This window comes from Otolemur garnettii, unplaced genomic scaffold, assembly GCF_000181295.1.
Source record: "Otolemur garnettii isolate 467f Iridium unplaced genomic scaffold, OtoGar3 scaffold00016, whole genome shotgun sequence".
Lineage (NCBI taxonomy): Eukaryota > Metazoa > Chordata > Mammalia > Primates > Galagidae > Otolemur > Otolemur garnettii.
In genome coordinates, this window is record NW_003852411.1 from 20,759,148 (window position 1) to 20,784,505 (window position 25,358).

Below are 25,358 nucleotides of genomic sequence, written 5' to 3' on the forward strand. Positions count from 1 at the left end.
GTGATATGCTATTTATTAAATAGCCATTTAGACTATAATGAAAATACAACAGTCAAATTATGTAACAAAGTAGGAAGAAGACAGAACACATTAAAAAATAGGACGATTCTCTATGAAAATTTGTATAGAAATTTATCATTGAATAAATGAACGAAACTACAACTAACTTGATATTTCCTGTGTCACATTTGCTTACAAAAGGTAAATTGTCATGTAACTGGATTTCCAAAGAGTATATAGGTGCTGACACGTGTGTACAAGCACTCAACTTACCCACAAGGTGGCTCCAAAAACTGAGTCAGAATTCAAGCTTGTTTTCATAAAGGTATATTCTAAATTCGAGGTTCTTGGGCTGGGCACAGTGGCTTATGCCTATAACCCTAGCACTCTGGGATGCTGAGGTAGGAGGATCCCTTGAGCTCAGGAGTCTGACACCAATCTGAGCAAGAGTGAGACCCCATCTCTACTAAACATAGAAAAAATTAGCCAGGCATTGTGGCATGTGCCTCTAGTCCCAGCTAACTCAGAGGCTGAGGTAGGAGGATTGCTTGAACCCAGGAGTTTGAGGTTGCTGTAAGCTAGGCTGATACCACAGCACTCTAGTATGGGCAACAGAGTGAGACTCTGTTAACTAGTTAATTAATTAATTTGGGGTTCTCCAGACTGTACACAGAACTGTGTTTAATCCATACATAATAAGACCTTTATGGAACCCCAACATCATTTAAAACATTGCTGTTCAAGATTAAGTGTTCAAGAGACCAGAGATGGATTATGACCTCTAATCCCCACCCTTCTGACAGGTCTGCTTGACCTTCTTCCCCATACCCTCCCTTCCAGGTTTGGCTCCCAGAAGACACTTGTTAAATACTAGCAAAGACCAAGGATCAGTACTATCCCCTTCCTTCTGCCCTGACAGTGGGCCCAGTGTCAGTCTGCAGTGGCAGGAAACTTTGTCAAAAGGAGCAAAGGGAGCAGGGTACAGAGCCACCGTGGTGAGGGGTATAGAGCAATGAACAAGGATGGCTCTGGTGGATAAGGCTCTGCCCTGCTGATGCAGATGATCTGACAATTTGAAGACTGTGGTCCAGGGTCCTCAAACTTATTAAACAGGGGGCCAGTTCACTGACCCTCACACCGTTGGAGGGCTGGACTGCAGGCCCCAGGTCGAGTCGGCTGCTAAGCAGGACAGGCAGCGGCGACAAAAACACCCGGCGAGCCAGATAAACGTCCTAGGTTGGCCACATGTGGCCCACAGGCTGTAATTTGAGGATGCCTGCTGTGGTCATTCTTGAGTCAGGCATTAACATTTTGAAAATTCCCTGTCTTGTTTCTTGCAAGAGCAGAGTTCTGAACAGGTAATGGTAGCTGACAACTCACGTGTAGCTGTGTATAGCCCACAGATCTGCTACCTTGACCGTGAGTGCTCCTCACCACCAACCACAACCCAGCTCACCACCATCACCTCTCACCTGGGTCACTATTGAGAGTGTCCCAGCTGGTTTCCCTTCTTCTATTTTGCCACTCTTGCTCCATCTGTGCATACAACCAGTCCCACATCATAGACATCCTGGAGCTGGAGTAATCTTTTTAAACCATTGAACTAATCATCCCCCAACCTACCAGAACATTCAGTGGTTTTCGCTTACCTTTCCTAACTGTAGTACCTCTGATTTTACTTCCTGCCTCTCTCCACCAGTGTTTCCTATTCTCCACCCATGGGCCTTCTCTCAGCTTCCATTCCTGGGTCTTTCATACTTACTGTTCCCTTAGCTTGGAATGTTCTTCAACAAAATCTGCATAGCACATCATTTCAGTCTCTGCTCAAGCACTACTTTCTTCTAATCTAAAGGCCCCTCCTTCATCACTTTCTCACGCATTGACTCATCTTATTTTAGTCCAAGTGCTTACTATCTGAAATTATTAGCATTCTCTCTCATTAGTTCCATAGAGTGGCAGTCTTGTGTGTTAATCCCTTTTTCCTGAAATGAGCCACCCTCCACACACATACCTATAAAATGTTCATGATACTGCTAACATTTAACTGTACACATTGATTTTCTATTTGTTGTCATCAAGTACTTGTGAGGGCACTTCGGCAGCAGCAAATCTGTAAAAACTTATCCTGAGTCTTTGGAGGAGAGGAGAAGATGACCAGTGACCACACGTGCACCAAGCTCTCAAGTCTTCTTCCTCCCCCACGGGGATCATTGTATGCCTCTAGTGGGCTTATTTCAGGACCCTCAACATCATGCCAGAGAACTCTAAAGCCACACTCCAATAGCAGTGGAGACTCCAGAGTCTCCCACTTCTCTGGAATAGGTCAACACTGAGATGCCTGGAAATCATCTTAATAAATTCTCTGTGGGGTGAGGTTGACTTGGACAACACCAGGCATCTCTGGGAATCTTGCCCACATGTGTGGTTGACAGCACAGAGTCTGGAGCCCAACAGTCTAGATTCACATTTCTGTTTTGCCACCAACTAGCTATGTGACCATGGCAAGTTATTTTTCCTTGACAACATGAAATGTTCCGCAATAAGGGAAACTGAGTCTTGTAGAAATTACTTTTCAAAAGGTTGCTGTGGGGTTTTTTTAGTTTTCTTACCTGAAAAATATAGTAATAGTACTAATAACACCTACATTTAAGGTGGCAACATAGGTTAAAGGAGTTAATTAATACACATACAAAAACTAAGTATTACTATTATGATTCCTCAGTTTAACCTTTTGCATCCCCACGTATAGCTAAAAAAAGCCCCACGACTGGCATGTGTTTAAATATACATAAATGATCATCTAAATTCTTGGGAAAAAATATATCTAAGAGAAGATATCTTAGAGCAATGAAATATAAAGATGACAAACTATTTACTGACTTTTATATCTAGAGAAGTGTCTCACAGTTCCCCAAGCTGTGATCTTTAAAACTAGAGCTTTCCACGGGAATGACAGGGATCTCTAAGCAGCCAGTACCGGAAAGAAACCATAGCTACTCCTCACACTGTGACTATCACAATGGGTAATTCTACTTTAGACGCTGGTCAGTGATAGAAATATTTAACTATAAGCTCCTAAACAGCAATTTTGTTTGGACATTTCTATAGAATTTGATTTCCTTTGCTGCAGTAAATTCAGCTGCAGTCAAACTACCATAACAGTATTTTTGCAACACACCATTACCCACAAAGCTCTTGGGAAACAGAAAGAACTATGAGACATGAAATTGTCCCTCCAACAATTGATGAAGGCACCTTGTAATATTTTCAAAAGAACTCAGGCCAAGAGAGGAAGGACTGAACTCTGAAATCCACCCCTACACAGCCAATTGAAATTGAGACAACCTTGCCTGCACATAGATTTACCATTATAGAGTATTCTTATCCAATGTCTACATGTTGCACAGAAGTACCAGAAAATCCTCCCGTCAGACCAGAGCTATTAAAATGTTCAAAACTTAGTTTAATTTTTATCTGTATGCTCCCAAATTTAATGAATCCCTTTATAGTGTTTAAATGGCCTGGTAAGAACAATATGACTTTTTTTGCACTTTTATAACAATCACATTTACATGAGTAGTTAGGTTACAGGACCAAACTTATAAACATCTAACAAGAACCAGAGCACCACAATTACCATAATCCATGCTTTTACATAGACATCAAGTTCTCAAAGAACAAAATCAATAATTATCTGAGACCCACTTGAAAACTAGTGATGCAGCCATGCTCAGAGGCCTTTCACTTGAGGCAGATGTCACAGCAATAATTCCAACAATTCTCTATTAACTTTATATTATTAATTTTACTCTTCAGATGTTTTATTACCTTGCGTCTTTTCAACACACTATTTAAGGAAAATTACTTTCCCCTCCCAGTACCTTGGTGCTACTACAGAGAAAGAAGTTTCCAACTCCTGATCCCTAACTCCATTTCTTCAGGTAAACAAACACGAGACTGCACCAAACAAATGAACAGGAAGAAAACTGGAGGGGGATATTGTAAAATTTCAAATCTATGAGGAAAGAAAGCAGTGCTTTTTTTGAAAACAAACATTCTAAGCTAAATCTCATTGAAAGAGAACCACTGGTGTCTTGATGCTGTCTATCACAATAATATCAATGAATGAAAAATTAGAAACGTGTCACTGAGAACACACTCTCTGTGGCTTACCTCATCATCTTTATACCACGACAAGCTCTCTGCAGTAAGGACGAACCAGTATCCCTTGGAGCCCCCTTTCATGATGCCGATGTTGCTGATGGTCAGCCACCCCTTGCGAATCACCTGCAAAAGAGCAGAAATTGGCAGAGGTGTTGAGTTTAACAGAAGCCAGTGGAGACAAGAAGTCACGGATGAAGTGAAGTTAAAAACAAGATTTTAATTGCAATAAGGACAGTATTGTTCTTCCAACGCTTCTACTGAGCTATTAAAAAAAGAAATTATCTTCCAAAAGGGCAGATGACTGGAAAGAAATCTCTCCCATCATTAATGAATGAAATAAAAAAATCTGAGACTCAAAGGGATGGTGAAGGCAGAGTGACTGAAACAGACGGGAATGAAATGAGGCAGACTAACAGGCTTGTGCCAGGCGTATTTATGGCATTGCTGCTACAATTAAAACATATTTAGTTGACTGGATGAACAATAGACTTTCCATGCCCGCTGCCTCTTTTCCTCTTCCAAACTACTGGCCTATTTGTTTGTCTGGTTTGTAGTTCATTAGGATTTCCACCAGAGACTAGCCAGCCATGGGGAAAGAGAAGAAACTCAATCCAACCAATTAGCTCCTTGTCAATGGCCCCCAAATACAACTGGATGAGGGAGAAAGCTGAAATCATAAACTAAAATGAAAAGTCTGGGGTTTTTGTAAATGGCCTAGATTTATCCATCTACTTCTGATTGTTCTCTGTCATACTAATAAAAAAAAAAAATACAAACACGTAGTATCTTCATAAAAATCTTTATGTAGCTTTTAAATTTTAAAACATCAACAACTGGGATTACAGATTTGATGGAAATTATTTATAAATGGCATTGAAGGAAAAATGTATTTTTTCCTCACAGTTGCTATAAAGTGAAATTCTGTTTTCCAGATGGCATAGTTTACCACGTCCTCTCCGCTAAATAACTCTGTCATTGTAGAACTACAAATGTAATGCTATATGGAATTGTGTGACATTGCCTGAAGTGTCAAAAAAAAAAAAACCCATTCAATATTCCAGAGATTGTGAAATATAAAAAATTATTTATTGAATGACTGTCAGTTACTAAAGTAAGATGAAAATACCCTAATTTCATGAAAATGAAATCTGATTTCATTTCTATGTTGCTATTCAGTTTTCTAGTTAAAGAAGGAAGGCCAATCCCAGGGGAAATTAGGAAATAAACCGAAGTCCTCAGTATTGGTTTTCTGAGCCTCTCTGCACTCCCAGCTCCTGCCACGCTGATTTACTGTTTCCACATCTCCCAGGTGCTCATTCTCCTTTTAAGGCTCTGTTGCTTTTATAAACTCTATCTAGCAGCCCTCTCAGGTCCAGACTAAGGCAGTTTTCTCCAGGGTTCAAAATTACCCCTTCTTCTTACTCTCTACTTCAGAAAGAAGAAAACAATATTTCTCAGTGTATGATTTCTACCAGCTGTGTCATAATCATAGGGATGCTTTCTAAAAATACAGATTCTTAAGCCACTTACCAAGCTGAATGCATCAGAATGTGTATGCAATGTGTATGAGAATTTACATTTTACAATGCTCCCAGTGCTTCTCATTCTCATTGGAGTTTAAAGACCCCTGCCTGCACCCACACAACAAAACTTCATCTTCCTTAGACCAACTGATTGCCACCAATTTTAAGCCACAAAGAGCTGGTTACATTATTTCACCCTAAGATCATGGCCCACACCTCTAAGGCTTACAAACAGCAAACTAGTCATAGTACTCAACAATAGTGCACTCAATGTTTCATTTTATCTGGTATCCTTAGATACAGAAAAAGTCTTCCAGATACTCCACAAATTGCAATAACCAAATCACCATTTCGTCTATTGGTAGAGCAGGCTGGCTCTACTCAAAGAGAGCCGTGAACTTAGTTTAATAAACATTTCTTAAGAATATACCTTATATCAAGATGAAATAACATGATGATATCACAATCCCCTGGCTTCAAGAACACTATAGTCTCTCAAGTCCTATAGAGATATAGTTTCAATACAATAGGACAGTGAGAGACATGTGTCAAGCAGGAGGAGGGGAACTCCATACAATAGGGATGTTGTAATGGACTTGCCTTGAGGAAATGGTACCTCAGAAGAATCTAGAAGAGGAATAGAATTAGTCACCTCAAGAAGTTGTTTGTGTGCTTATTGGTTTATATGTTTTCCATAAAGGACAAATAAGAACAAAGTTTGAAAGAGCCACTTAATGCAGAAGATGTGAGTGAAAATGAAGAGGTTGAGGCCAGAGAAGGAGGTGAGAGAAGCTGAGTGGATCCAGTTTAGTGAGACCTGAAATGTCACCAATCTTGCTTCCCTAACAGTACCAAAAATAAAATTTAAGTACATATTCCTAATATATGTGCATTTATTTTAAAATTACATATGTGACCATTGTGTTAATAAAGCATACACATTATATAGAAATATATGAAGACAAATTTAAAAGTATGGCATGAAGATGAAATAAATATTTTTAACATTTAAAAAGAATTTGTGGATAAAATGTATTTTATTTGCTACATCTATCATTTTATTATTGACCTCTTAGGAATACAGATGGCAAGGGTGCTGGCACCAATATATGTAATAAATATGAACCTAAGATGTTTTCTTATTAACTAGATAAAAATACTTATCAGTAGATGTCCTACTACATTTCCCTGCATGCCAATGGATCCTACACATTCTCTGGAACAAAGAACTTGAGTTAAATTACCAGGCTGTGAACTAAAGCTATGATACATAAGGCTAAAAAGAGATGAACCCACTGAACAAATACCTAGTAGATAAAATGGAAGAGAGGGGAATTAGTGAATATAAAGACTCTGGAACTAGCTCAGTAGCCTTTAACCCAGGGTCCTCAAACTTTTTAAACAGGGGGCAAGTTCACTGTCCCTCAGACTGTTGGAAGGCTGGACTGTAGGCGAGTTGGCCACTAAGCAGGACAGGCAGCAGCGGCAAAAACACCCAGCAGGCCAGATAAATGTCAAAAGTGGGCCCTAGTTTGAGGACATCTGCATTAGCCAAACATGTCTATGAGCCCCAGTGACTAGTTTCAATTAAGATGTGTAATAAGTATAAATGACACTGAATTTTGATTAAAAAAAGTTATATCATTAATTTTAAATATGTGCTTCATGTTGAAATGCTAATGTTTTATGTATATTTGGTTCAATAAAATCCATTTTAAAAATTAATTTCACCTGCTTTTTTTTTTTTTTTTGCAGTTTTTGGCCGGGACCAGGTTTGAACCCACCACCTCTGATATATGGGGGCCGCGCCCTACTCCTTGAGCCACAGGCACCTCCCACTTCATTTTATTTTTTAATGTGGCTAACAAATATTTATAAATTCCATGTGCAGCTTGCATTATATTTATTTTTACTGGACAGTGTGCTGTTTTAGATGATTCTGAAACTCTTGGAGATGCCAATTTTTAGAACTAACCCTTCTAAAACTCAGAAGGAATGGAGGAAGAGGACTAAGTTTTGTAAGGTGGGGAGCTGACAATGAATTTGACCAAGGCCGTGCTAAATTTGAGGTCACTATAGGAAACACACACAGAGGTGGCCTGACATCTGGAGAAATAGGGAAAGATTACAATTAGAGGTCTGAACTTGCCAGTGCTCAGCACATGCACACACACACACACACACACACAAGGGGGCAGTTAAAACTCTGAGCAAAGGTGGAATCCTGGGGAGATACTAACATTTTAGAGGTGATCACAAAAGATTCTGAAAAGGAATGCCAGAGAAATAAAAGCAGTAGGGTCATGGAAGCCAAGGACAAAGTGAATTTCAAGGAGCGTGTGGTTGGGAGTGTGTCAAGTTCAGCACAGAAAAAGGCATGGAAGTGCAATGCAGACATCACAGTGTCTCTAGCTGTGCTGGTGTCAGCATGATGATGGAATGAGAAGTCAGAGTTCATTGAGTAGAAAAGTGAATGGGAAGCAAAAAAACAATGGAGAGAACTCCCAAAGATAGAACTCTCCCCAGAGGAGGGTGGAAGATGGAGTTAAAACCAAAATAGGGCACAGAGTCAAAGAAAGTGGTGGTGATTCCTGTGTCTGGTTTTGGGGTGGGAGGTTGTTTTTAGTTTTGTTTTTAGTATAAACAACAATTCAGTATATTTATTGCTTACAAGGAAATAATTAGCTGAGAGTTAAGAGGTCGGTGGTACAGTGAAGATGATATAAGGACAAAGACAGCAGTGATGAGATGAGAAGCACAGGGAAGAATCTAGCCTTGAGTAGGAACAAAGCTGCCATATCACTTGAGCCTGGGGAGGCTGGATGAGTGAGGGAGGGTATAAGTCCTTTGTGAGGAACAGAGAAGACAGTTTAGGAGTCTTGTATTTGATTTTTCCACTTCTCGTAAAAAGAAAAGATACAAAATTATCTACAGGAGAGTGTAGGTCAAAAGCTGGAAGGCTGAAGGCAGTCTTGCCCCAATGGGGAAATCTGCAATTGAGTGAGCACAAACACAACTAGAATTAGCTTTTTAAAAATGGCTATAAGCTAAAGATGAAGGCCAAAATGTGCTCAGACATAATAAGCATAGTTGTGTTATCTTTTCTACCACCTTTCTGAACATCCAATGTAGGAAATGGAGGATAAATGGGAATTGACCCAGTGTTCTGAATTTCTAAACCCAAAGGACTCAAGTACAGAGGTATAAAAATGTTGAAGGTTTGGGGCAAGTGAGTATTTCAGGTAAACAACCATTGAATCTAAATCAGGCAGAGAAATAAGGCTAGGGACTAACAGGTGGACCATGAGAAAATGCACATAAAGAGACAGAGGAGTGAATAAGGTAAAAAAAAAAAAAAAAAAAAACAGATAACAGAGGTGGAACAAGATGGCAGACCAGGAGGATTATTCAACTGAGCTCTCCTAGAACAACTGGGGAAAATAAGAGAACCCTGCCATACCTGATATAGGGACCTTACCCAGAGTCATAGCTCAGGGAGCATAACAAGGAAGTGATGAGCTGCATACAGCATATGATCTGGAGCACTGGAAATCTGAAGAATTGGGCAAGTGATCGTTACTGGGCTGGGATCAGCTGGCCTCCCCACAGAGGTCTGGGATGAGAGGAAGCCTTTCTGGAGTTTTTAGTTGTTGGGGGAAGCTGCACATTGAGTGGAAAGCATGAAGAATGGACAGATTCAAACAGTATACAATAACCAGATTTGAATGCTGGTTGGAGTGGATCTAGCATAGGTTTTGTGGCTGGCGAGGCAGCCATACTGAGAGGGTCTCAGTGGCCAGGGGGCTGCCATTGTGGGAAGGTGGTGAGAAGGTCTTGGCAAGGGCCTAAAACATGGCCGTCTTAATTCCACCTGCCAGGATCAGAACTCTACTCTTAGGACAGGCTCAGTGACTCCTGCACCCCACAGGAACTGAGTCAGGGGGTACTGTGAGACCTCCCCCTGAAGGATACTTATGAGCTTTAATATCCCAACCCAACAGAGTCTGAATGCTGATAGTCATTAGCATTTAGAATGCTATCTGAATAGGCTTAGTGCCTATCACTGAAGGCAACCAAGTTTGCAATAAGGACCATAGAGGTTACTGACTGTGCTCTCTGTCTCCCCAAAAAAACCACAGTGCCACCTCAGTGCCAGTGACATACTACAACATACTGTCATCAACAGCAAGGACTTCTGTTTGAAACAAAGGAGACAGTGAGAAGGAAAGAGGAGGACAAGGAAGTGAACAAAAAGAAAGAATACATGAAGAGGAACCAACAGAAAAATTCAGGCAACATGAAAAACCAAAACAGGAACTCCCCCAAGGGACCTTGAGGCAGCAACTGCAGAAGAATCTACCTATAAATAATTAATAGACTTGAAATAAAGGGAATTTAAAATATGGATAATAAAGATAATAAAAGGAATGGATGAGAAAATGGAAAGACAGAAGCAAAAGTTGGACAAGACATATATAGAATACAAAAAGAATATGGCAGAGCTTAAGGAAATGAAGGAGACAATCAGGAATGTAAAGACACAGTAGAAAGTATCAAAAATAGGTTTAGACCATGAAGAAGAAAGAACCTCACAACTAGAGGATAAAGTTTTTGAGTTAACCCAGGAAACTAAACAGGCAGAAAAGAGAGAGAAAGCAGAACAGGTGCTTAAAGAACAAGGAGACTCCACAGAAGCATTCAAACATATGAGTAATAGGGATTCCTGAAGAAGACTGTCCCAAAGGAATGGAGGCCCTACTGGAGACTATCATAAATGAAAACTTCCCAAATTTTACTAAAGACCCCACCACACTCCTTTCAGATGGATATCGAATCCCAAGTCATCTCAAATCAAACACAGCTTCTCCAGGACACATTGTAGTGAACCTGTCCCAAGTCAAGATGAAACAAAAAATTCAGTAAGCAGCCAGGAGTAAGCACCAGATTAGTTAGAAACAGAAAAGTAAAATCTCTAATAACCTTAATCAGAAACAATAAAGGGGAGATAAAAACCAATGCCACAGAGACATAAGAGATCATCTCTGAGTACTATAAGAAACTCTCTGCCCAGAAATTTGATAATGTGGAGGAAATGGATCAATACCTGGAATCACACCCTCTCCCTAGACTTAACCAAGAAGAAATTTGTCTCTTGAACAGACTGATTTCAAAACCTGAGATTGAAGAAACTATAAAAAATCTCCCAACAAAAAAATGTCCTGGTCCAGCCTTCATACCAGAATTCTATAAAGTCTTCAAAGAAGAGCATATACCCATACTGTAGAAATTATTCCAAAGAATTGAGAAGGAAGGAATCTTCCCCCAACACACTCTATGAAGCAAACATCACTCTGATACCAAAACCAGGAAAAGACCCTACTGAAAAGGAGAATTTCAGACTAATTTCTCTAATGAATATAGATGCAAAAATCTTCAATAAAATCTTAGCCAATAGAGTACAGCTCCACATTAAAAAAATAATGCATCATGATCATCTCAGGGTGTCATCAGGTGTCATCTCAGGGATACAAGGCTGATTTCACATAGCAAGTCCATAAACATAATTCACCATATCAATAGAAACAAAAACAAAGACCATATGATCCCCCTTAATAGATGCAGAAAAAGCATTTGATAAAATACAGCATCATTTTCTAATTAGAACACCAAAGAATGCATAGGTGGCACATTTCTTAATCTGATCAAAGCCATCTACAACAAACCCATAGCTAATATTATACTGAATGGAAAACTGGAAGCTTTTCCACTTACAACTGGAACCAGACAAGGTTGTCCTCTATTGCCCCTACTATTCAATATAGTGCTGGAAGTTCTAGCCAATACAGTCAGCAAGAGAAGGAAAGAAAGGGCATCCAAAGGGGTGCAGAGGAGGTCAAATGCTCATTCTTTGCAGTTGACATGATCTTATGCTTAGAGAACCCCAAAGGCTCAACCACCATACTCCTGGAGGTGATCAAAAAATATAACAATGTCTCAGGATATAAAATCCATGTCCACAAATTAGTAGCCTTTGTATATGCCAATAACAGCTAAGATGAGAAGCTAATCAAAGACACAATTCCCTTCACAGTAGCTTCAAAAAATATGAAATACCTTGGAATATACATAACAAAAGAGGTGAAGGACCTCCATAAAGAAAATTAAGAAACCTTAAGAAAAGAGATAGCAGAAGAAATTAACAAATGGAAGAACATACCATGCTCTTGGCTGCAAAGAATCAACATTGTCAAAATGTCTATTCTACCCAAAGCAATCTACATATTCAATGTAAACCCCATTAAAATACCGTCATCATACTATCATGATTTAGAAAAAACAATTCTTCATTTTGTATGGAACCAGAAGAAACCCTGTATAGCCAAGGGTATTCTTAGTAACAAAAACAAAGCTGGGTATCACCCTACCAGACTTTTGGCTATACTAGAAGGCCATAGTGATCAAAACAGCATGGTATTGGCACAAAAATAGAGAAATTGACATTTGGAACCGAATTGAAAACCATGAGATGAAACTAACATTTTATAGCCACCTGATCTTCAATAAACCAAACAAGAACATACACTGGGACAAAGAATCCCTATTCAATAAATGGTGCTGGGAGAACTAGATAACCACACGCAAAAGACCAAAACTGGACCGGCACTTCTTACCACTTACAAAAATTGATTCGAGATGGATAAAAGATTTAGATCTAAGGCATGAAACAATAAAAATCCACAAAGAAAGAGTGAGTAAAACACTTGAAGATAGAGGCCAGGCAAAGCTTTTATGAAGAAGACTTCTGTGGCAATTTCAACAACAACAAAAATAAACAAATAGGACTTAATTAAACTGAAAAGCTTCTGTACAGCTAAGGAGACAACAACCAAAGCAAACAGACAATCTTCAGAATGGGAAAAAGATATTTGCATATTATGAATCAGACAAGAGCTTGATAACTAGGAGCTACAGAGAACTCCAATTAATCAACAAAAAAAGACCCAACATATATCACTGGGCAAGAGACATGAATAAACCTTTTCTAAAGAAGATAGATGAATGGCTAACATATGAAAAAATGCACATTGTCCCTAATCATCAGAAAAATGCAAATCAAAACTGCCGAAATATCACCTAACTCCAGTTAGAATGGCCCATATCACAAAGTCTCAAAGCTATCGATGCTGGCATGGATGTGGAGAGAAGGGAACACTTTTACACTGCTGGTAGGACTGCAAACTAATACAACTTTTTGGAAGGAGGTATGTAGAATCCTCAAAGAACTCAAACTAGACCTCCCATTTGACCCTGCAATTCCATTACTAGGCATCTACCCCCCCCCAAAAAAAATCATTTTATCCTAAGGACATTTATACTAGACTGTTTACTGCAGCTCAATTTACAATCATCAAAATGTAGAAACAGCCTAAATGTCCACCAACCCAGGAATGGATTAACAAGCTATGTATATTCATACCATGGAATACTATCCAACTGCTAAAAAGATGGAGACTTTACATCTTTTGTATTAACCTGACTGGAGCTGGAACACATTCTTCTTAGTAAAGCATCACAAGAATGGAGAGCCAAGAAGCCAATGTACTCAATTCTAATGTGCAGGCAGTAGATGAGCTAACAAAAGGGAGGGTAGGGGAAAGTGCAAGGGGGGAGAGGGGAGGGGAATGAGGGTCTCAGTGTACGGCATACCTCGTGGGGTGGGACACAATTATAAAAGGGACTTTGCCTAATTCTTTCTACCTTCAATGAATCCCAAACAATAATTTTTTTTAAAAAATCAATAACAGAAAAATAAAATAAAGTAAAATAAAATAGTGCAAAAAGAAAAAAGCAGATACTATGTAAATGAAGACACAAATCGAGGTTTCAGAGTTTAAGATGATGTGAAACAATAAGCTGCCTGATCCAACTGACACAACTGTTTCCAGAATCATGTAAAATAGCCAAAAGGATATTTATTAAACATCATTTAGTCCAGTGGATATAGTCAATTGAGCTGTATGAAAATTATGAGTTACTAATAGCAGTTAAAATGAAATTAGCAAATAATAGATATATAAACTATTAGAGTCAACAGCTGCAAGGTGATCCCTATCACATCATAGTCATTTGCATTCCAATAGGCTTCTAATTTGGAGGAAAAAGAACAGTATGATGGCCACCCTGTTGTGAGGGCATAAGGCACACAAGCATGCTTCCTAGACACCTACAGACGTGAATTCAGCACTGATCACTGTCAGCAATGTAGCTGCTGTCATAAATAGTGCAAGAAGCAATGATCCAATCTCAGGCCTTCCTTTTACAACAGAGGATTCACAATTGTCACAGAGAGATTTGTTTTCCTGATAATAATCAGCTCAAAAGAGGACTTCAGAAAGAACGATTCCTCATATGCTTTTCCACTAAAGAACTGAGGGACAGAGAAAGAGGGAAATGAGGGTTAAACAGTGGAATAAGATAGAAAAAGGCAGATATTCGGGAAAAGCGGTCAGAACACAAGAAGTAAGAGTGCTACTGGAAAAAAGAAAAAGACAAAAATGAAAGTAAGTGTGCAAGAGAAGACGAAGACTGAAAATTTGAAAAGAATGACAAGTGGAATTAGTCATCCCCTCACAGAGAAGGATAAAATAGAAAGTTAATTTGTATTCAAATCTAAAATCCTCAAAACAAATCTATCAACATGCACTACAATTGGCATTTACAGGCTCTTAGTATTTGAATATTAAATTCTGTTTTGAGCATCCAAGTAAACAAGCCCAAGGAACTCCATAATTAAATGACTAGAAAGGACCTTGAGAGCTGAAAGGGCACGTTCTTATTTGTTCTCCTGGAGACAAACCATTTTATTTTTTTCTGGTTAATGTTAGGGTACAAACAATCAAGTCACAATATTTGGATTTGTTAGGTAGAGTCTCTCTTTGTAGTTGTGTCCTGACACATATATATTTTTTTTAATTGACTGCCATAAATACCACCCAAGATTCTTCAGCCAAATAGTGAAACTTTGAGAGCAACTCCAAGAACAGCAGTGAGAAAAGGGGAATAGCCTCTCCTGGCGGTGAGCCTACCCTAAGAGAAGACATATTCAGTTGGCTTCCTCCATGGCATAAGAAAGCAGGCTTCACCGAAGTCAGGCAAAATCTGTATGTTAGGGCTAAGTTCAGACTCTCACATCTGGCTGACACACAAGATCATAAAATTAATACACAGACAAGGAATAAGATTATGGTGAGAAGGAAAAGGACATGTGGAAAAGTTCTGGTGTGGCCAAGGTCCTGAACTTTGTGAGCAGGGGCTTTTAACCTTGACCTTGTTTACAGTCAACCATGCAAGTTTTTCTCAGCTATGCAGCTGACTTTTTTAACTGCTTTCGCCTGGGTAGGGGTTGTAAGCCATGGGCTGTTTGATAGCTTGATCGTGATAGATTACAAAAGCTTTCTCAAGAGATGACTAGCTGCTTTTATGAGGTTGGTTCACACACTGCAGGGATTTCCTAGGCAAATGCTGTAGAGCTACATGGTCCATCAAGCCACAGGCCAGGCCAGGCACCCAGTTGGTGGGGAGGGACCTTCCTTTGCAAGCACAGGCATCCTCAGCATACGGGGCACCTTCCTTGGATTTGGCCAGTGGAGGTATGCCTGAGGCAAGGATTCAACCATAGAGAAAAGAGTCTTCCCATATACAGGCCTTGTAGGCCTTAGGAGGTGAAACTCGATTTCCTACTTTTATACTGCAAAGTGGCTGAGGTCCGTATGTGCCACAGAGTGCTCTTTAACTTCTACCTTTACTCTACTGGGGCCAGACCTAGGCAGGAAACATCAGATCAGCTGCCCTCGGTGCCATTCTGTACTCTGAGCAAAGGCAAACAAAGAGTTGGAGAGCTAACCTTACCTCGTGTGGCTTATTTACAGGTGTAAGGGTTCCTCCCACCACCCACCGACCCTACCTCTTCCCATCCCCAAGTACAATTCTCAAGCTGGCTCTGGATTAATTATTTAGGAGGAGAAATCCTCTTAGGAAGCTTAGGCTTCTGAGACCAAGAAATTATCTAAGAGGAGGTAACAGGAGAAACACAAAAGCAAAAGGAAAGTAAAAATTGCTAGGACGTAAAAATGCTACATAGAAAAAGGAGATATCTCAAATACATCCTGATGGGTGACAGGGAATACAGTCTGCAAATTCCTAACCTTTGCAACAGACAGCCACACTTCAAGTGTCCTCCTCCAAGACGGCTTGTAGACATGGCTTTCCCTTATCGGTAAATGCATTAGTGGTAAACCTAGCCTCTTTTTTTTTTTTTTTTAATTTGGGGGGTTTTGTTTTTTATTTTTTTTAAGACTGGGTCTTACTCTATAGCCCTGGATAGAGAGTACAGTGGTGTCGTAGTTCACAGCAAGTCAAATTCTAGGGCTCAAGCAATCCTCTTGCATCAGCCTCCTGAGTATCTGAGGCAATAGGTGCCAGCCACAACACCTTGCTAGTTTTTCTATTTTTAGTAGAGGTGGGGTCTGGCTCTTGCTCAGGCTGGTCTTGAACTCCTGGGCCCCGGTGATCCACCACCTGCCTCAGCCTCCCAGAGTGCTACAATTACAGGCATGAGGCACCACACCCAGCCTAAAGCTAACCTCGTAGGGAGAGATTTTTTCCTAATACATTTATAAGTTCACAAACAACTGGAAAAACAAAACAAAACAAAAAGACCAAAAACCTGATTAGTGGACTGAAGGGACAAAACCAGGAAGGTTTCCTCCATCCACTCTCTCTCATTCACAACCCCTGCATATCTGCTATGGACAGTGGCAAGATGCAGTGAAAGGGTCTAGGAACATAAATGGGGCCAGGGACAATCACTTTCAAGGGCAGGAAATCCCTTTGTTTTATTAAATTTGGTTAATGTGGAGCTAGCACCAGGACTATTTTTTGTGTCCTACTCCTTGCATTATTTACGAAAGATAATAATGCAAGGGAATATTTCAACTTGAGAGGCCCAGAACCTGTTGTTTTAGAGGCCAGAAGGTGCCCAATTCCACCTGGGCAAGAGAACCTTTTTGGCTGAGACTGAGAGAATAAGCATTGAGAGATGATTTAAATTTGATGTTCTACAGTTGTCCTAGACTTTGCAAACCCCTTTGGGAATGTAATCTTTAGACTTTAATATCTTGGAACTTCACAGTCAGAAGAGATTCATATTTACGTGGAGGACATGTCTATTTTGTTGGTACTTTATTATTGATGTGTGATATATTAATGATGTCATCTGACCACTGCAGAATCTCGGGAAGGGCTATGGAAACAACATGAAGGACAATGATTTGAAACAGGAAAGGAAATAAAGAAAAAACATATCACCTTGGGCACAGACTGGCTTTGGTGTGGGTTTTATCATTACGCTGCTTTGACCCACTTCAGAGCCTCCTGTCCACTAGTGGTCTCTAGGATGATACCCAGGGGAACCATGGTTAGCACTAGAGGAGTGGTTTCAAGAAGGCAGGAGCAGCACTTACAGACTGTTGATCTCTGAGCCCAAAGGGGCTAGCCACACCCTGGTTCATGATGAAACCACCAGGTCAAGGATCAAACCCACTGTAATGAAAGGTGGGAGAAGACTGAGAAAGACTGACACTCCTGCTATTTTCTCATCCGTTCCAAGCCTAGGCCTTTCTCTCCTCCATTCTTACACCCATTCATCATGGTGCCCACTAAAAGAAGAAGGAAGATGGCCATACCTGCAGTCTGAAGGATAAGTTCAATCCAAGACAGTGTTCAAAGGTCTCTCTCACCTTAAGCCCTCATAAGTCAGTGGACAGGTATTTTCTAAATGCCCATGTTGAATTAGGCACTATGCCCAGTGCCCTGCCCCAGGTGCCGAGCACCATATCTATGCCCAGCTAGGTCTTATCAGTGGCTGGATATGCTGGAAACAAATATTTTTACATATGATGAATTAATCATAGGACAGGGATAAAGAAGCAGTGAAAAGCAAATAAGGTGAAGTGCCTATAAATGGATTTAAAGACTAATCAAATTAAGACACAAATATCTGTTTTGTTTTCAAGATTCTACAAAATCAATTTGATAGTCCCATGAAGGAATTGGCCCAGTGACGTCTGCATGTTTGGATGCTTCTTCACACTTTTAACTTTCTAGAAATCAGAGTTTCATAAGTATCTAAGAATAGGCAAAGGATATCATTTGACTCCGTTTTTAGGAATTGAGAAATGATGACAACAACTAATATTGCTACACATTACTCTGTGCCAGGCATTACGCTAAGAGTGCCACACATTTCATTCTTTGAATCTACATAATAATCTTATGAGGGAGGTGACATTTCCTCGGTGACAGGGGAGAAAACTGAAACCTCACTGCCGTTTAACTGCCTAGTCCTTGCTTGTAATCAGCATGCCTTCCTTGTGGAAGCTCATGCACCGGTTGCCATCTCACTCCGCTCTGCAGAACACGCTCAGAGGATTCAGCCTCTCAGCACCTGAATGAAATAAGATCTCTCTGGTGCTCTGACTTCAGCGTCCTGGCTCTTAACCCACAACACATACAAGGATGGGGGCTACAGGATAACTTCTAGGGGCGCGCAATTGCAAACGACCCATTCGCCTAACAGGAAACCTGTGAACAAGTTATGATATAATCCTCTGATGTTAAACTAAGCTGAGAAAAAAATAAGCCCTAATATGTGATAGGAGAAAATGATTTTTGCCAGGCTGCCAGACTGTACTGACACTGTACTGACACTGGGCAAGAGTCAACCTGTCCTGGCTTCAATACTAGGTACCCGGGAGACACTGGGTGAGTTAAAAGGAGCAACCTCCCTTTGCTCCCAGTTCCTCATATGTAACAGGAATAATAATACTACCTGTAACAGAGCTGTGGTGAGGATCCTGTGAGTTGGTATAGATAAGTAAAGGATTTATATCTGTACCTGTACATATGTGGTATTATTTCAGTTACATTTATTAATATGAGGATTAAAAAGTCCATAGTACATATTCAAAAAGTGTGATTGAACACTGATGGTAAAATATAAAGTTATATTTATTTCCTCCTTCAACGTCCGTATATTTTCCCACAATATTCACAGCACTAAAAATGCCATTGACATCACATTATTGTTTGTTTAAAATAGGCCATTTCTTGCGATTCCCTTTTATGTGTAATGAACACAGCATGTTGAAGAACCGAGGCAGATTATAAGCAACCTGGTAGTGAAATAACCCAATAGTACAACATAAAAAGAAATAATTCTGGAGGAACATATGGGAAATCAGCAGGATGAAAGAAGTTAGGCTATTTCCAATAAGGAACTGATTTAATTGACTGACACATATTAACAGCGTGCAGTAAAAACTGATTAAAAATAAGGAACCAATATTTAATATTCATATCAAATCCTCCCCCTTTATTTTGAAGATAGAACTGCCAAAAAAATAATAACTTTCTGGTTTCTCTGTAAAATCCAAGTTCTTTCCAATAACAATGGCATACATTTAAATTGTAACCAGCTAAATAAAATGTTATAAGCTAAACAGAACTCCAAGGTATTATGTTATTTAATGACATCATCATACTGCGTAACTTCTTCTAGACTTCCTAAATCTACAAGGACTCCTTCTATGGTGTCTTCATCACCATCCATTCCTTCTGCCCTGTAAAGACACATGAGACCTCATCCCACTGACTTCTTCTTCCAGAATCTTAGCCCTTGCTCATATAAAGAGGGCACTTTTCACACCTCTGTGGCTTAAAAGCCTTTTGCATTGTCTTGATTCTTAAAACTATTCCTAAGGAGTTTCTTCCTTTCTTATTGTACCCCTAGATCTGCTTGACTTGGTCTATTCATGCATTGTTTCTGTTTTCACATGTACAGCTCTTTCTGAAGAGTTCACTAAGATGAGCTGTTTATTCTCAGAGTTTACTCACCTCAACCTCTCCACGATCCAGGCCATTAACCATAATGAAAATCAGGGCCCTACCATTTTCACTTTTTTTCCCTGCGTATCTTTTCCATGTGCAGAGCTTCCTTTGAAGTGAAGGGGCCCTCCATGTGGAAGGGATTCCAAATGATACAAAGCAGAATGAGAACTAAGTCCGTCGTCATCCATTTCTCACGTTCAAGGATGAAAAGACACACGCACAAGGAAAAGATGCCTCATCGTAATCAAGGCCTGAATAAAATTTGAGCATTTTACTAAAAGTGATCCAGAGATTTTCTTTGAGAGGGGGGAAAAACCCTTGGCAAATCATATTATTTAATAGAAAATTAATGAGCCTTTTATTTGTGTCAGGCAGAACACTGGCAATAAAAGAATAAACCAAAAAGAAAAAAAAATCCCAGAAAACAAAACAAATAAACAACAACAACAAAATAGACATAGTTCTTGACCTTCATGGAGCTTATGGACAAATAGGAGAATAGACGCATATCATCTGATGCAGATAAATGTAAAATCATAACTGTTGTTGGTGCTGCCAGGAATGGTTCTGTATATTGAGAGCTCTGACCTGTCAGAGGTATAAGAAGGGGTGTACTTGGAGTTTTTAGCACTTGCACTAAATTCTGAACTGTGCAGTGGGAGTAGGGGATGGAGGTGGCATGCTCAATGTAGCCCTGGAACATAAAGCAAGGGTGAGCCTTAGCAAGACTCGCCTGGGAAAGAGGCAGCCCATGCTTGGCCATGTAATTTATGTGAAGAAATTTGGTCTTAATCCTGAGAGAAAGGGGTAGCCTTTGAAGTGTTCAAAGTAGGGCAGCGATAAGAGATTTGCGTCATGAAAAGTTCCTTTCTATCTCTGGCTTAGTAAAGAGATTAGAGACAGGAGAAAGAGCACAGGGAGATCAGATCATTGCCTACTGTAGAATCCTAAGTCATAGATAATGATTACTTAGTGAAGACATGGGGGAAGCGACCATCTGGAGAAGCAGACAGATTTGAGGAATACTTAAAATGAATAATCAGTATGGTAAAGATAAACTGGACATGGAATATGAGAGCGAATGAGGTGTCTAAGGTAACTCCTGAGGTCTAAGTTTATAAAACTAAGCAGATGGCAGAGGCATGGCCACTAGAGAGAGGAGGAGAACTGGGCTCAGGGAGGTGAGGCTCAAGTTCAGTGTGGACATGTCAACTAGACCACTGGCTACAAAGAAGTCTAGATCAGGTGTGCAAACATGTGAACTTGTTATTTACAGGCCTGAGTAAGCTGTGGGTATGGGGGAAAAAACCTTAAAATGAGAGTTTGAGTAAGAAGAGGTGCTGGGAAAGCCATCTGGATGGAGAGGATGAGCCTGCTGAGAAGATAAGGCGAGGGGTAGACAGCTAGAAGAGTGAGCAGAAACAGAACACTGCATCTGCAGAAGTCAGTGGAAGAGAATGTTGTAATAAGATGAAATGTTTAAAAGGTCAAATGCCACTTTAAGATAAAAGTTAAAAAAAAATTATTGGTTTGTATATTACTGAAGAGATAATCTTCAAAATGTATCGTAAGCAGTATGGCATCGGTCTGCTCAATCCAAAGGAGTGATGGAGTCACAGAGCTCAACAGGGTAGCGCAGGCTGCCTTCCATATCAGGCCTTTGCCTTGAATTTCTGGATAGAGCAGATAGAGGTCAGAGGTCAGAGGGATTCACTTGCTGGGCTACCAGTTCTAACGGGGATGAAAGTATTAAACTGCTGAACCACCATGGTGACTCTGCTGATAACACAGGGGCTGGAGGACCTCTCCACATGCTGTTTCTGAGGCTCCATGGAGAGGGGAGCAGCCATGTTGGAATGGGGCAACAGATTTGCACTTTTCTCATCAAACTCCAATTTCACATCATGAAGCAGCACTTTCTTGATGTCTTCTAAATGTACAAAACATTATTCCAAAGTGTAAAAGAAAAATAAGTATTGATTGGCCAATGAAGAAGAATTATACTATCATCTTACACTATCAGAGAATTAGTTTTAAAAGAGTTCCTGAGAATTTTGGCCCCCACAAGGGAGCAACTAGATGTGTTGGCATTTGATCATTCAGCTTAAAGCTACAGAGTAATTCATCAATGTCAAGTGAAGAGAATTGCTAATCAGTTCCAAGATTTTGGGTTCCTGGAAAATCACAGGCCAATTTATTTCCCTTATAACACCTCTGAAGAAGAGTACCAATAATATTACTAAGGAGATACCCAGGGCACTCAGATGTTAAATAAATGCTAGTGGCCAATCATTCAGAGAGAACCCACCACCATAAATACAAATCTTTTAGGGCAGCGGTTCTCAACCCGTGGGTCACGACCCCTTTGTAACAATGAAAATACTTCACAGCATTAGGAAGGTTGAGAACCACTGTTCTAGGGAAAATGCTTTCATAGTTCCCACATGGAATCCTAATCTTAAATCTTTTCCAATGTAAGAGAATCAGGGACCTTCCTTCCTCACTTCTGATTGTTCTACAGATTTGGGCCATGCAGCCTGGGAGGATATTGACACCATCAAGCCAATAGCTTTGGTGAACTGTGGCTTCCACCTTGAACAAATCACAGACATACTTTCCTGTCACCCCCAATGACTTTAGCCCAAGGTCCCCAGGAGTGGCTTACCAACTCCCCTTGTCAGCCCCACAATCACTTATGTCTGGCCAGGTTGTCTTTCCTCCAAGGAAGTCAACACCCCTCACAACTCCCACCTTGCCCTTATGTCTCAGAACCCTTTCCAACATTTCTAAGGATTTTCCTGCTAGAAATTACAAGGGGACAAAACAAAGGACTCATTCCTATAAACAACCTCTTCCTCCTCCCTGAACTCCAGATACATTTTGACTTTCAAACAAAGACCAAAGACGATTCTTGTGGGGACCTTGAGTCATAAAGAGTGACTATAAGAGCCATCCGTGATAGATACATGGCTCTCCTACATGAATGTATCAGGTGCTCTTAAGCACAAGAGGGATTAGGCATCAGTGAAGACCTTAAAGGGACCAATGAGTTGGAGACAGGGTTGCCCAAAGTCTGTTTTAAGAAATGCTATTTCAGAAAGATATTCCATGAAAAAAGGGTTTCGTGGCTAAATACGTTTTAGAATTCCTGCAATATGATATCCTCTTTTCTCAGGTATGCACGGCACATACTTACATTAAAAATGCTGAGAAGTCTCAAGATAAACACGTCTCTTAACTTTGACATATTGGTAATGCAAAGTTCACCATAAAACCCTACTTTTATATCCAAAGTGTTTGAAATATACTTCAAAAAACAGTAGGTGCATAGAGCTAAGGGGGCCACCCATGAGAATACAGGTTCCTCAGATAGAGGAGATGGAAGGAATATCTGTTGGGGCTTTACCTCCCTTTCCCCCTCTCGAGACCCCCCCTCCCTAGCTTCTCACCCTCCAGGCCATGCTGGACTGGCTTCCAACCAGCACCAAACATGAAATGTGAGGAAAAAACACTGGACAAGGGGCACGTCAGGAAACAACGAGGTCCTACAGCAATGCTGGGGTGGGAGGAAGAAGAGCGAGGAAGTGAACAAGCAAAGGAGGAGGAGGCCCGCGAGAATCTCCCATGGATTCCCTTCAGGACGATCACACGTGTGTGCAAGAGACAGGCCAACCCAGAGCACAACACGGAAAACGTCACCACAGGCAGCACCACTCAGAGAAGGAACAAGATCAGGACACAAACCGGGAAAGGGGGTGAAAACAGTGTCCCAGAAGGAACTGGTATTTCATTAGTATTATCAAAACACTAGATTTATTTACACAGCAAGTGCTAACTTTGCAGAGCCAAAGAGAAGCTGAGTCTACATATTCCCTACAGATAGAAGATCCATGCGTTCCACCACCGGGTCGATGGTTATTGAATACTTACTATGTTAACTGAGTTAACTATGAAACCCGCATGGGTTTCACAATAAACGTGTAATTATATATTTGGCAATGATAAGTACTATGAAAAAGGAAAGGCACTAAGTGGCCTGAGTGTCCACTGTATGTGAATATGGGGTTAGGGAAGGGTGTTTTTCACTTAATTAGGAAGAGATTAAAGTTTTCTGGTACAATTCTAAGACTTCAAAAGGACAGCTTTATTAATAATAATAAAAGTGATTTCTAATCCTTAAAAAATATTTACTATGAACAGGATGCACTTTACACAGATACACTCACTAATCTTCTCAGCAATCCTGTGAGATAACACTGCTGCTCTTCCTCTTTGATCTCTGAATACTGTGCAGCCTAGCGAGACTAAATTTTATGACATGAATATTTCAGGAGCAAGCGACAAGCGGGACGCCAAACTCATCTCAAACGCTGGGACTGTGCTCTTAAACACCGCTCTCTATTATCAGGGATTAAAAAAAAAAAGGCAGAAATTGCTATAGTTTTCCTTTTTCTTATTGGATAAAAATTGATCTTTGATGTGAAGGAACTGGTTACCTTTGCATAAATGACACCTATTAAAAATGAGAAAGAAAGAGAGAGGAAAAAATTAAAAAAGAAAGAAAGACTGAAGAAGTCTAGGGCCGGGGTGACTGTGACAAAAGAATCTCCTAGATTTAGGAGTCAAAAGAGCACCAAGGGCGTGGAAAGGGCCAAGATTTCATAGTTGATTTTTAGCTCCATCTTATCAGTTGCAAGGCTTTGGAGAAACTACAAAGCCTTTTGGAGGCTGTTTCTAGGGGAAAAAAAGATTAGAAGTCCAAGTTCTGGCACTGGACTTTGTGCGTTCAAATCCCAGCTCTCCCACACCCTAGCACAAGTCACCCAGCCTCTCTGTGCCTCAGCTGCCTCAGTCCTGGAGCTATGCCTACCTAGACCTCGAGGTCATTGTCAGGATTAAAGAAAATAATGTAAACGTCTTAGAACAGGGCCAGTGTATAAGAAATGCTCAATACGTGTTAGCTATTTTCATTATTATTCATCAAAATGGAGATTTATACTCTGCAAGGTTGTTTGAAGAAGATAGCACCTCACACAGCTTGATAGAAAACAGCCGTGCAATAAATTATAGCCATTATTATGATTATGATTATTAAAATATTAAGTGTGCCAAAGAATGACAGGTAGAAGTATAAATACATATAGCAGTTTCTGGGCAATGTAACACTCTAATGAAATAAAAAGCAGCCCGTCTAGGATACTATTTCAATGAATAATAAAGAAGCTCCCATGGCCCACAAGGCTTTCTTCCTTCTCTGAATGTTTATTGTATTCACTCTCTGCATTTAGCACTTACATCGCCTGGTTCTGAATTACTTGAAATTGTATTTGCTGTGCCTCCATTTTCCCAAAAAGATGATGGTTGAAAGCATGATTTTCTGGATTTGTAGGTCCGTTCTGCAATTTACTATCTGTGTGAACTTAGGTAAATTCTTAATCTAGCCATGCCTTTTTTTTTTTAATATATCTGAGAATTACAACAATCTTAAACTCAAGTAGATATCATGTGTTAAGGGAGATGAATGGACATGAAGCACTCAGTAGAATGTCCAGCATCTAGTGAATGATCAATAAATAGATATTATTGGGTGGCACCTATGGCTCAAAGGAGTAAGGCACTGGCCCCATATGCCAGAGGTAGTGGGTTCAAACCCAGCCCTGGTCAAAAAACTGCAAAAAAAAAAACCCCAGCACCAAGGGTTATTTGTAATCATACAGGAGACAT

At 40.1% G+C, this 25,358-nt stretch overlaps 1 protein-coding gene across 1 annotated transcript in view; it reads right to left on the reverse strand.

Annotated features, from left to right (window-relative positions):
* The window catches only part of DNM3 (dynamin 3), a 549,381-nt gene that overhangs the window by 263,696 nt on the left and 260,327 nt on the right, over nt 1-25,358 (reverse strand). The window contains exon 15 of the mRNA XM_023510815.1: nt 4,174-4,287. Coding sequence (XP_023366583.1) covers nt 4,174-4,287 — 114 coding nt within the window. The remainder of the gene's footprint in view (nt 1-4,173; nt 4,288-25,358) is intronic.